We start from the raw sequence: 13,644 nt of genomic DNA, 5'->3' as shown, positions 1-13,644 counted from the left end.
ATACACAATTAAGTACAACACAAAAGTGCAACACACAAATGCGCACACACTCTTTTTGCCTTTCTGCAAGATCATATCTGGCATTTGCCGAGCAGGAAATTTTGGGTTTCCAAATAGATGCAGAGAGCAGAGACTCTAGAGGAATTTCCCATAAGGGCTGCACAAATCGCTACAGGTGCACGCTGTGATCTGATCCTACGGCAAGTCAAGCACTGTGTGCTCTGCGAAAGTCTGACATATATTTTGAGAAATAAAAATTGAGAACTCAAGACCTTGTCCCGTATCTATCATCATCTAACAGTCATTAACAATGTCATCATAATAGAACCAGAGGCCCTGATACAAACAATATCATCCCAGTTGCATTGTGGCCACAGGATTTACAACTACTTCTTTGTGGGCTCTGGGGAATGTTACGGATGAAAGTCATAGCAAGACAACATGCTTACTGGCAGGCTTAAACAGGGACATGGAAGCCATGGTGTGCAGCTGCTGAGCTTGTGTCCAGCATCAGGTCAACCCCCACAGTCTTCTGCCTTCTGCCCCACACCTTGTCAACCTTGGGACTGCACCCATTTGACTTTGCAGGCTCACTTTTTGGCCCTATTTGGCTTCAGGTCATGGACACCTATTCCAAATACCTGTATGTGGCAAGTATGGCAGCCATCACAACATAAGTTACTGTAAATGTGCTGGTCGAGATTTTAGCCGTCAAAGAGCTTCCCCAAGCTATAGCATTGGGCAATGAGCCTCGATACTACACATCAGCATTGAAATAATTGTGCACATCAAAAATACCTTTTTAGTATGCGTTCCAACCATCCTTCATTGGGAAAAGGGACTGCTTGGTATAGACATTTAAGCTGAAAATGTGGAAAGCAGTAGGATCCTCCTCCACCGCCACAGTAATTATGCTTTCCCAGAGCACGTACAGGCCACCTCTCTTCAAAACTATAGTGTCACTGAGCTGCTCCAGGGGAGACAACTGCAAAGACACTTCAATCTCCTGACTCCAGGATCCTGAGACCCAGAAGTCAGGGTGCTATCCACCAGGAATGGCAGTGTGGACATGCTTGTACAGAGCAAAAGACAAGTGGACATCAGCCATTGTGGCAATCAACTGCAGGTGATGCATCGTGCCAGTCAAGGGTTTTGAGTGCCATCATACAAACCAACTCTGCCCAGACCTGGCTGCTGCACCACCACCACCACCACCACCACAGTGGAGTGGTACACCCTAAACTAGAAAATCTAGCATAACCATTCCTATAATCTCACAGATGTAACTTTTACCCAATACAACCACCCCAGGTGTAACTTGCACCCAAGACAACCACTGGTAGTATCATTAGATGTAGACATGGAAATGCAGCTCTCCATGCACCCTCCACAACCATAGCCATTAATACTCACTTCACCATGATGCAGCATAATGCCAGACACTCCTAGTTTATCATATAAGTTGGTGAGTGCTGGGACACCAATCATACTATCAGTGCCCAGAATGTTTCCGGTGATACAGTTACTTCAGGGAGAAAGGGATCTGGTATTCCTTCCTGGCAATATTGAAAATCTGCTGGAGAGCATAAAGTTGGACCTCAACCACTAGACACTGTAGCTTACCTTGCCACTGCACCACACAACTTTCTATTGGCCAATTGGAGCTCACAGCCTGCAAGTTTCATCACAATGATATGGGGCTTAGTGGTGTATTCACTTCATTATCATCTCATTGTTATAATGTACTGTTGTTTCTTGGTCTTGGATTTTGCTACTTATCAAGTTTTCTCTCTCCAATTTACTCATTGAATGTTACCTGTGATAGCTTCTCCACTTGTTGGTTTCCTCATTGCTACTTTTCTATTCACACTTGGTAATTTGCCTGTACCATAAACAGTTAGGATGATTCAGTCCAGTTCCCCACTTGTGTCGAGTGATTGAGCATAAACTTAAGGCAATAGCTTCCCCAGACAATTACTCAGTAGTTTTTGTTGCTGACAAAAAACCAGTTTAAGCTGAACTGTAATCTATGCATTCACAGTAGAAGACACAAAATAATTTTTATGTAGGCTTCACCTTTTTGTCCAGGGTTCATTATGGTGTTGTATACCCTGGTGGGAAGTTATTCAACAAGCTCCCCTTGAAAGCAAAGCAAGAAATCGCAAATCCCTACCGGTTGAAAAGAAAATTAAACACATAAATCAATAGTGACTCTTTTTACACATCTAAATATCTAGATTCAGGAACTGAAAAGCTCTGTTAGCTGCATAATGATGATGATGAGATGGTGGTGGTGGTGGTGGTGGTGGTGGTGGTGGTGGTGATTATGATTAGTCACATACTGTAAATAAGACAGTACTTACAGGTGTATGAAACTATTGTCTTCCAAAAATAGTACCGTAATCATATAAATATTGAGCTACTGATAGCACATGAACAACACCTCTATAATAAAATTGAGGAAGCAGCAGTTTTTCCAAAGTAACAGCTTTCTCTCTAATTTACTCAATTGGATTCTGATTGTGTAAACATAAGTAGCATTAAGCAGTGTAGTTTATTGTTGATAGAATGTACAGATTAAGTTTCTGTAGTTTCTTTGTCTGTTGTTAATCTAAATCTAGACTCATTCTGCATCCCTCAAGGTTCACCATCTTGATGCGATCAGTCAAACACAATATGTGAGTGAGTGAATGAATGAATGAATGATAAATGATGAAAACCATGAAGATTAAAGCATAAAACTTATTGGCTATTTCTTTACCATTGAAGGTATACGAGCCCAAATTAAACACTATAGTGCTATAAACAACAGGAAGTTGACTAGGTGAAAACTGTTTATCAATTCATTAATTAGATTTGAAGGAAAACAGTGTCACATATGTCATCATTTGTGTACAACTCTAGTGGTGGGCTGCATTTCACCAAGGTTCTTAGTTTTTGCTGTTTGGTTACATAAGAGACAGCAGCTGCAGTGTCATAGGTCCCATCTGATGATACTGCCCCTCAGTTACATGAACTATCACTAACAATGATTGGTCTCATGGACCACACATACTCATGTTATTACATATTTTTGATACTCGGTTACAATCTGTGAGTGCCATTGGGCCTGTGAGGAAAGTAATGTTCCTTGTCAAGCCTCAGAATCACAGAATTAATGGTATAAAAAAGTGTGCATCAGAAAATAATTTGAAAACATATTTTGTTTTTGCAAATGTTGTCATTTTTGTGTTCAGTGATGAATTTATAAGAGGAGGGACAAGAGAGAATGCTATGATTCTAAGATGTTGATTTAAAACTGCAGATAAATAAATTCGACACCATGTGATGATTTAAAAAATATAGCATAATTCAATAGATAAAAAAATCTGTTCACAAAGCAGTGGCTGGAGAAAACATATATAGAGGGTATGGAAATGTGCAAGCTTACAGAGCCAGTGGCTCCTTGTTCTTTCAGAAGGGTTGAGTCTTTCCTTCTCATCCCATCTGGTAAGTCTCCTATGACCGGGGGTTCCAGACGGCCTTTCATTAACTCTCCCTATTTCCTAAACCTCAGCAAATCTTTTTCCCTTCTTCCAGAAGGAGGAACCACTGGCTCTTGAAGGCTTGCACATTTCTATATCCTTTATATGTGTTGTCACATGCTGCCGCTAGGTCACTAGATTTTTTACTACCCATTAATAATATTACATTTTCAAAGTAAGTAATACATTTTTAAATGCCTGTAAGGGATATGTTATTTCCAAAAAAGGCTGTTAACAGATCTTTTTTATAATGTTATTTAGTTCTTTGTAGCACTAATGAACACCATTTGCAAAAACCTGAAAAAATTAACAAATGTTTACTAAATGCTAGGAAGCGTAATGTGTATTCCAAAATGATTTTACCATCTATATCATTAAACATATCAGTTTTAAATTAAATAATAAATAAAAAAAACACACACACACACACACACACACACACACACACACACACACACACACACACACACACACAGAGAGAGAGAGAGAGAGAGAGAGAGAGAGAGAGAGAGAGAGAGAGAGATGGTTATTGTATTTATTGTATAAAAAACTATTGTTTTCATTGATTAGTTTGCTCATTTTCTTTTCAGTTGAAGAAAAAAAAGAGAAAACCTTGCAGAATATCTTGAATGCAAAGCTGAAAATACGCCAAGAAATAAACGATTTAAAGGATCGTTTGAAATTAGCAAAGGAAACAATTGCAAAATTTAAGAATGAAATTGCGAAGCTACAAACAGGCCCACCGGTTATCCCAATTTGATGTGTGTTGTCTACATTAGTATGGTAGTTGTCGAAATGTTGTTACCAAGGACATTTCTATTTAATTGTATCTCTAATGAAGATTGTGAATTGTAAAAGACTATTTTATATGATTCAGACTATCCAGTTTTTTGCACACTTTTGTCAATAAAAGCTGATTTTCTTTTGTATTACCACTGATATGTATTATGGCTGAAAAACTCAGCCTAAAAGATTTTATAATTGATCTGCCATAGTAGTGTGTGTGTGTGTGTGTGTGTGTGTGTGTGTGTGTGTGTGTGTGTGTGTCACTTTTTTTACAAGTGTGGCTTTGGGATGCTGTAGGGACATGTTTGTAACCTCCCCAGGTTTCCCTTAAATTATTTTTCGTCTCTGTACTATCCTTGTGTCATACAGAAGTACTTTTACAACCTTGTTCCATAAAATTTCTTTTCATCCTTCACTGTACACTACTTATATAGCAAATAAATTGTTAGTGCCTCTTTTGAGGCTATTATACATTGTGATACTTTTTGTTAGATCCACTATGGAAATTAAGTTGTGATGGATTAGTAATTAATAATCTTATTTGATATTAACATCTTCAACTGTTGCAGTCCTGTCATCCTCAGTTGTGTGTAATATTACAGTATGTCGATAATTTTTACTCTCGGACCATCTTACTACAACTGAATGAACTACAATTTTTGTACCTCACATGTTTCACCTTTATTCTTAGCAACGCATTTTCACAGAAAAAAAGCAGATGCTACACTGTGACTTACACACATAATTAACATACAGAATGGCAAACGTATTAAAGAAATAGGGCTCCCAAATACCATATAAAACTGTGCAAACCCTCCAATCAAACTTAAGCCTGCCAACAACCAAGAGGGATGAATTCCAGGGATCAGGAATATAGCTATAAACTTGAATCTAGGGAAGCAGCCTACTCACGCCATATAAAATTAATATGCTTTCCATTGTGTGCCAGCCTAGTCCGCTGTAACTAGCTATGAATGTTGCACAATACCTTAGAAATAAAGTAAATAATCTAAACAGTTAATAGCATGTCAGGAGTGACACTAAAATAATAATGTGTTGAGTTTCAGTTTGGTAATTTAAACAGTTTTCGAAATTTGGACGTTTTACGTAAAAATCATTGACGCAACACGAAGGAGCTAGAAACTTCAAAATTTATATTCGGATTCCTTTTTCACTGTAATTTAATGGAAACAATTTTGCTTGAAATTCATGATGTTCTGTTTTTGTGTCCTAAAAGTTCGGAAGCGAGATAGATTAAGTGAGTGATTACATAAAGCTAGGATGTTTAGATTTAGGTAGATGGGAGATACGCTATAACAACAAAGATGTGAGAAGTTTCAAAAAGGTAGCTGTAGCGTCTCTCCAAAGGGCAAGTTCAGAGCTCATCTATTGCGTGCAATACAACTAAAATCATTCTCTCGCCAAAAGTATTTAACCTAGCCACATTAGAATTTTATTATAGATGCTTACCAGTGTGCTGATTGCACAAGTAAATCGAGAGCTTCATTGGCCTTCAGCGAATGAAGCAATTAATTATTTAGTAACTTGATGTGGTGTTCTGCGAGCCCCAGTGGCTAGTCAGTAAGAGAAACATTGTCGGCTGTGCCTTCGGCGGCAATATAAATAAGAGCGTGCAAGCTAGAGTAAGGCCCCAGTTCTCTTCTAGATTTGTATCAGCACGCACTCAGTGTCGGAAGCCAGGAACAGCCTCGGATGCCATATTATGTAACACGGTATGCACATAACAATGAGTTCGCATTGGGGTAAAGAGTTAATAGCGGAATGACTCCAGTGATTTAATCTCAGTTTGGGTATGTCGTATTTTCACGTGTCGCTGCAGGACAGACTTTCTACCGTGGCGTTTGATGAGTATTAACATCAAATTTTGGCGAACATTCACTTTGAAAATTTACATTGATAACGGTTATCGAACAGTTTCATTATCTAGGGATAATAGGATCCGTGCAATAGACTCTGAACAGCTCTGATAGTGCAATAGCTAACAAGCGTAATCATTTGTCTGGAAATTTACAGTTTATCATTTTCAGAATATAGTGATAATTGTTATAATAGTAAACTGCATTTTCTATGAATCCCAGACATTACTTTTATTCTCCATCAGAATGGGAACAGTGAACTTTAATTGCAGGCACCATGTTTTTGCTAATGACTTTCTGGTTGCCAACGTTGTAGTTAGAGAGCCTGTGTTGAGAACAGCAATACAAATAATAACTTTATTTTCCACTCGCTGCCCCACACAGTATACATAGTCGTGACATGCAGGAATTTTAAAACACGGTAAAAACAATACATCAGGTGTTGGAAGTTTGAAACAAATCATTCCACATTTGCAGAGCACTTAAAACACCTGAACCACCATCCCACAAACATGGAACAAGATATGAAAGGAACCATAACAACCAACCATGACAAATAACTAATATAAATGCAAGAAAATTTCCACATCCAGAAAGCCAGTGGGAGGGGGAGGGGGGGGGGGGACACGAGGAGATGTGTGCAATATATGTGAAGTATGCGTTTCAAGGGTAAAGATAAGGTGAAAAAGTAAGTATTTAAATAAAAAAATATAATCTCACCAAAACATTTAAAGTCCACTGATAAGTTTCAAACAATCCAGGATGGAATGTAACAATATTATGGCGAGGAAAGCTGCTACGCACCATATAGCGGAGATGCTGAGTCACGATAGGCACAATAAAAAGATTCACACAATTAAAGCTTTCGGCCATTAAGGCCTTTGTCAGCAGTGGACACACACACACACACACACACACACACACACACACACACACACAGGAGGCTGGGGCGGGGAGGGGGAGGGATAGTATGGTGGAAGTGGCAGACAGGCAAATGTTGCAGTTTAGATGGAGGGCAGGAGAGAAGGTGTCCCATACATCCTTCTACCACCACCTACTCCAGTCAAGTCACTGACGTCATGCGCTGGTGCTGCTGTTCGCAGTGTGGTCTCAGCTCTCTGAGACTGCTGATGTGTGTGCAAGTTGCGTTTGTGTGTGTGTGTGTGTGTGTGTGTGTGTGTGTGTGTGTGTGTGTGTACTGCTGACAAAGGCCTTAATGGCCGAAAGCTTTAATTGTGTGAATCTTTTTATGTGCCTATCGCGGCTCACCATTGATAAAGTTCGTATACACAAGACTAAAAAGCAGAAGATAATTATTAAAATAAAACTAAATTTTTAATATAACAGTATTTAATATAACTATTTCAAATGGGACTAAAAACTAAAAAATAATTTTTCCTTGACCCATACAGATAGCCCTGAAAATATTTGCTTGTAAATTTTTAATAACCATGGCAGTACTTGTCTAATTTACAATGAAAAATGTGGGACACAAGCAGTAGATAATAGTTTTGTGATCTATCTATGCATCAGTAATGTATTACATGGCACAATGTTTTTCATTACAAATCTCACTACTACTGTCATAGCTGTTAAAAATTTGGAAGCCCAAATTTTCAGGACTATCTGTGTATGGTTAGGACTCCATATGAGGCTGGGAGAAATTATTTTATTCTTTTTAGTCCAATTTAAAAACTTATTTTGATTGAAACAGTTATTTCTATTTGCATCTTGGCTATGTAATCCTTAGTCCTGATCTGTAGCATGTGTATATTGGTGAACGTTGCACTGCTAGCATATTTGAGTCGCGTTGCTGTCAGTCTTAGTGATTAAATGTTACTGTATCATAACACTGTATGGCCATTATCAAATGCTTTTTCTGTTTTCACTGATGTGTGATTATTATTGAACATGTCGATATGTATGGTGATTTAAATTCCAGTCACTTGAAACCCTTTTGGATTTGTTACTGTTTTCCTGAATGTGACTCTTCTGCATTAGCACATTCTGATAATAGAGTATAGCATTCATGGTCATAATGCACTGTTAAAAAATTCATAAGTTACAACTTACAATTGCAAACAGTTTGAACAGGAATATGTTCATCATAGATTTACTTTGACTGGATAAAAGCACAACGGACTCCATATCTGTCACATTACAAACTGCACTTATGAAGTATATTAACTTACAAAAAGGGTTTGTAATAGTGACTGAACTGTATGATCATTGCCTTCAAAAGTTGTAGAAAGAGTTTCTGCGTTGGAAACAAATTATTTACAGGCTGGTTATAATTTACTTTCACTGCTTCTGCCAGTATAGAAGGGAAACTATTTACTACTTGGGTACCCAACTTTATACAAATGATTTTCAGGCTGTGTGTTGCAGGATTTGCATTGTTAGTAGTGTTTGTTAGACAGCACTAGAGCAATCTCTAGTGAGGTTCCAGGCTGTTGTGATGCAGTTGGTTGTCACACTGAGCTACATTTGTAACGTGGAACATAAACATGGTTTGCAGTTAACAATTATTACCCTCTCACGTGGAAAATAAAATGTATTTCTTTCAAGATTTTATTTGTTATTTCCCTTCTGCATGTCTTTACGGATGTTTCCATGAAGTTTCGTGGCCCTTGATCACACGTTTCTTAAATTGTAGTCACCTTGTAAAATTACAATTGTATAATCAAAAGTCATATCACTGATAGATCTTTGGTCACTGGTTATTTTGGACATATATCCATAGGGTGCAGCATTGTCCACATTTTCTTGAGCAATTTCACTGTTACTCTGAACATGTTTGCTGAAGGAGAATTCACGATTGTGAAAATGGCGAAGCACACAAATACTACCAGCAACAGGCATGGGCGTTTGAAGCCGATGCACTCCTGATACTGCAACAGCAGGATATTGTGGGACCAAGAAGGTACCATTTTAAAACACATGCAGACTGAAAATGTTAGGAAACTCACCTAAGAGCTTCATTGTGCAAATAAAGAAGCAATCTTTGATTAGTGACAGCTTTTGAAGCAACGAAGAAGAATATCTCCCTCAGACTACTGAAATGTTTTTGAAAACCGACTTTCTGGTAACAAAAATGTTAGACAGTGAACAATAGATTTCATGGAAGGCAAGCTGTTGTTACTGGCAGTGAACAGCACAATAATCAAACTGTAATTTTCAGTTTGGCCCTGTATTTGTAATAAAGTTGTCAGTTTTGCAGTACTGTTATTGTAGTTTGTAGTACAGATTCAAATTAAATTCTTTTTAAATAAAAGGTTGACAGTGTGATTAATTCTTTAAGTTACTCTGACACACCATGTGTCAAAACAATGAGGGCAAAGGATGAAGTGATGCAGTGACTAACTGGCTAGAATCTTATCATCTTAGCTGATGAGACATTGACAAGATGTTTTTTTGTTTTTGTTTTTACTGAAAACAATTGAGGTATGGGATGAGCATAAAACCTTTTGTTGCGTGTATGCCGTTTCTCAATACAGCAAATGGAACACAGTGTGCCCGTACAATATTTGGTCCTTTACAGGCCTATAATACTCAGTATGATAGTGTAAAGCTATTCTAAGTGACAGTGCCAGGTACATGAACAAATGTGTCAGCATTCTGAAAACAAATAGAGAGACCATTTAAGCTGTGTTCTGTGTTGTCCACGCAAACTGAATCTGGTTGCAAATTGTTATTATTATTTTAACTGACTTACAGAGTGCTTTCCTGAATACCATAATGAGAAAGCATTTACATCTGCTGTTTTTAAAGGAGAAGAGGGGTGATCCAAAGGCATTTTCTCTTCCAGATGGATGAGAGCAAGTGAGAATATCCCACCTGCACTTCTGCCAATTATTATTATTATTTTTTTTCTTTTTAATTCTTTGCTGATTTCTCAGTTTTCATATAATTTCTAAGTAACATACAATTGTTAATTAATGGATATAACTGACTGAAGTTTTTACTGCAATACGACTTAGCAGATATTTTGAGAGTTAATTTGTATTTATTGCCTTAGTGACATGGCACTTCAGGAAGACTGGCATTCCGATTTTGCAGTAATGTAGTTCAAATTCAGCAAAACTAATTAATTTATGAATTAATTAACACAAAATTTCAGAAGTAATTAAATTTTCCATGGCAAATTGTGATTATGTGATTGTTGGATTCCGACTTTTTCCATTGTACTTTTATTGACCCAATTTTTCTGCATGAGATACTTCACTAATTGATTAAACCATTAAGATTTTTGCATAAATTACTGTAATTTTCAATATGGTACTTGGTAAATTTATAGGGTAGTCCCTCGGTGGATGCATAAAATGGTTCCATAAACTTTCCTAATTTCCTAGCTCCACACATTCTGCCACTAGATTGGTGTTTCATGTGAGACCACAGAAATCAGGTTGGTTATCTTACACAGCGTTAACATGCTGGAACTCTTTGCTTTTCAGAATCACATATGTGGTAGAATATTTTAAGGATATGGTAGAATCCTTATGCAGTGATTTGTGAGCATTAACTAATGCAGGAATTGACAGTTAATTTATTTTCTAGTGATCACAGGAATTCATTTCTTGTCAAGGCCTTGTTTGTTACGGAACTTGCAAATAATTTACTGAATATGGATGTATACTTAATCTTCAAAAATATGCTACCTCCTGTGAACTATATTCAAAATTGAAATACCTTGAAAATTCCTTTGTTATTGCGGAAAATGAAATTTTTTACGTGGAAACAAGCAAGATTCTGAAAAATATGAGGAAGCAGATACTTCAGGTTGAGATAAACGAAACAGTTAAATGTACTGGGTTCCACCTTGAAACAAGGCTGACTGCTGTTAGCTACAGATCCCTGAAACCTAGAATGGTAATCATGAACTCTAGCAAGACCAACATTGACATGTCAAAAATCTGTCACATGGGCCCGATATGGTTGTACACAGCACTGTAGATATTTTGTAGGGACACAAGTCCCTTCAGAATTTAGTGGAAAAGCAATTTTCAGCACAAAATGTGGATGTTGGCAAATTACTGCAGGCAATTTAACTTCACAACTCATAGTTTACTGCTGCTCCGCTGAACGCACTTTGAGTTCCATATTCCATTATGGCTCTTTGAGTGGCTATTTTCAGAGTAGAGAAGCGTTGACAGATCAGTGGCATAATCTCTCAGAAGAGAACTTGTACTTGATGACAGTGCTTTCGTATTAAAAACTTCCCTCATTATGCAGTTGTAGAGTTATTTTCTTCAGTAATTAAGCAGTTTAATAGGTCTGATATTTTTTTTTTTTTTTCATTTTGCTCAGTAATGTAAGTAAATTTTTTGATTAATGTTTAATAAATACATTGTAACGAGCTTAGTGCCTGCTGCTTTGCTCGCGTAGACTGTATGGTCTGCGCATATATTTTTTGTTTTTCTTTTATTGAATTTTTATGTTTTTTACAAATTGCAACACCTTCTAAAGTTTTTGCTCTAAATAAGGCCATAAAAGTGTGGTCTTTTCTGTATGTCCTTCTGACCAAAGAGCCATTCTGGTAGCTGAAGTCAAGGTTTTTGTTATTCATACCTTTTTGCATTTTTGTGGTGGTTTTTCCATAGAAACTTTCATCTCCTAGCACATGTTTCTTTATATTTAACCAATAAGTGAAATACCAGTTTTCATAAATTTAGCTTTAAAGTTTTTTTTCCAATTTACCGGTTAACGAAATATTTTATTGAAAGTTTTTATTCTCTATTTCATCCCCTTGTTTCCAAAAACAGTGAAACACACATTATTTCTAACAGAGAAGTGAAATACAGAATTTCATAGATTTAATTTTCAAACTGCTTTCATAATGAAATAATTTCATAAACTTTTTATCCCCTATTTCACTCACTTAGGGAACTGAATTTCCAAAGTCACTGAAACACATTTTTTTTAATTTCTAACAGGAAGTTGAATACCAGTTTCAATAGGTGTAGCTGTATACATATTTCAGTAATTCTTTAATAATGACTTATTTTTAAAAAGTACTTATAAGGGCTAAATTTCCAAAAATGCTGAAACACATTTTTTGACTGAGAAAACAAATACCAATTTTTATAGGTCTAGCTTCAAAACTACTTTAATAGTTACATATTTTCAAAAAACCTTTCATCCTGTATCTGCCCCCCCCCCCCCCAAATCTCCCTCCCCCCTTAGGGGTAGAATTTCAAAAAAATCTCTTCTTAAATGACATTTACAGTATAAGAAGGATTAACACCCATACCAAATTTCTAGTTTGTGCCCTTAAAAAAATTGCCCTTGAGTCAGTCGGGGTCACATAAGAGGATTAGGTGTGTAATTAAAGTACATTACAGTGTGTACGATTGAACATAATATTCTATTTTGGACCACAACTAGAATGATTACAGTTGTCTTTTGCAAAGTTTGCCCAGAAAATTTTTTCCACTGCTCTGCAAGGTCAAAAAGGAAACAGTGGTATGTCCATTGTGTTAGTGATTATCGTGGCATCCTGTTCCTAGATGTTAGTTATTACTTTGAGACAAATGGATCATTCAGAGGTGGGCTTCTTTAGCAGTGCTCTAGTGAACGTAATTAACAGTCAGTGGGTGGACAATGAGTTGACATTCAAGGTTGTGTGTGTGTGTGTGTAGACCTCAAAGTGCCTTACCTAAGCTTTGCAGCAAAATGTTCCACATTTAGAGGATCTCTCCCGTAGGGTTCTGCAAAATTTGTTGTGGGTGTGTCCAGTTGGTGAACTCACTTTCTTCACGTTTCAATAGATTACTTATTAGCCACCTCTGTTGCTGTGAAACACACTTTCAGAATTGTTGGTGTAAGAAATTCTGGCTGTGAGTAGTGTTTGTTTCACACATCAACAAAACTCAGTGTCCTGTCAAGTTTTAAATATTCTCAGGCCCCTTCAACTGTCTCCCCATTGTACTATAAGATATACCCAGGAGACTTTGCTGTAGCAGTGTTGTATGTGTTCCCAGTGGGTGAATGCGTTTACTGGGAGATGATGTGCTGATATCAGAGTTGCACAAGCAGAGTTAATGGCTTTGCAAAAATTTCCTCATTCCTAGAAAGTTTTTTCTGCAGTTTGTTGCATGATGGATGCCTTCCAGTCAGCACAAACAATAGTATCCAGTTTCTTTGTGCAGAAGGGTGCATGCGTCACAAAATTATTGCAAGATGAAAGAGGTTTATGGAGAGTGGTGTGTCGCACAGTGCTTAATATTGTGGTAGTGTCATCGTTATGGGGCAGAATGTGTGACTAAGAAGACGCTCGAGCTCCTTCAAAATTTTTTGTGGGAGGTCCTGGAACATCATCCTTACAGCACTGATACCTCCCCATGTGTCCACACATCTTTGGCCCTCTTAAACTACCTTTGACAGATCAGAGGGTCACCTTTGACAAGGGAGTACAGCACACAGAGCAGGTGGATCAGTCATCAACCCAGAAGTTTCTA

The 13,644-nt window shown here is 37.3% G+C and overlaps 1 protein-coding gene across 1 annotated transcript in view; it reads left to right on the top strand.

The window, feature by feature from the left end:
- LOC126475401 (YEATS domain-containing protein 4) overlaps nucleotides 1–4,453 on the top strand; it is an 84,379-nt gene extending 79,926 nt beyond the window's left edge. Inside the window, exon 4 of the mRNA XM_050103235.1 lies at nucleotides 4,115–4,453. Coding sequence (XP_049959192.1) covers nucleotides 4,115–4,284 — 170 coding nt within the window. The 3' untranslated portion in view covers nucleotides 4,285–4,453. The remainder of the gene's footprint in view (nucleotides 1–4,114) is intronic.
- Nucleotides 4,454–13,644: the final 9,191 nt, after the last annotated feature.

Source organism: Schistocerca serialis, chromosome 4 (genome assembly GCF_023864345.2).
Source record: "Schistocerca serialis cubense isolate TAMUIC-IGC-003099 chromosome 4, iqSchSeri2.2, whole genome shotgun sequence".
NCBI classification, from domain to species: domain Eukaryota; kingdom Metazoa; phylum Arthropoda; class Insecta; order Orthoptera; family Acrididae; genus Schistocerca; species Schistocerca serialis.
This window is presented reverse-complemented; position numbering and strand designations above follow the sequence as displayed.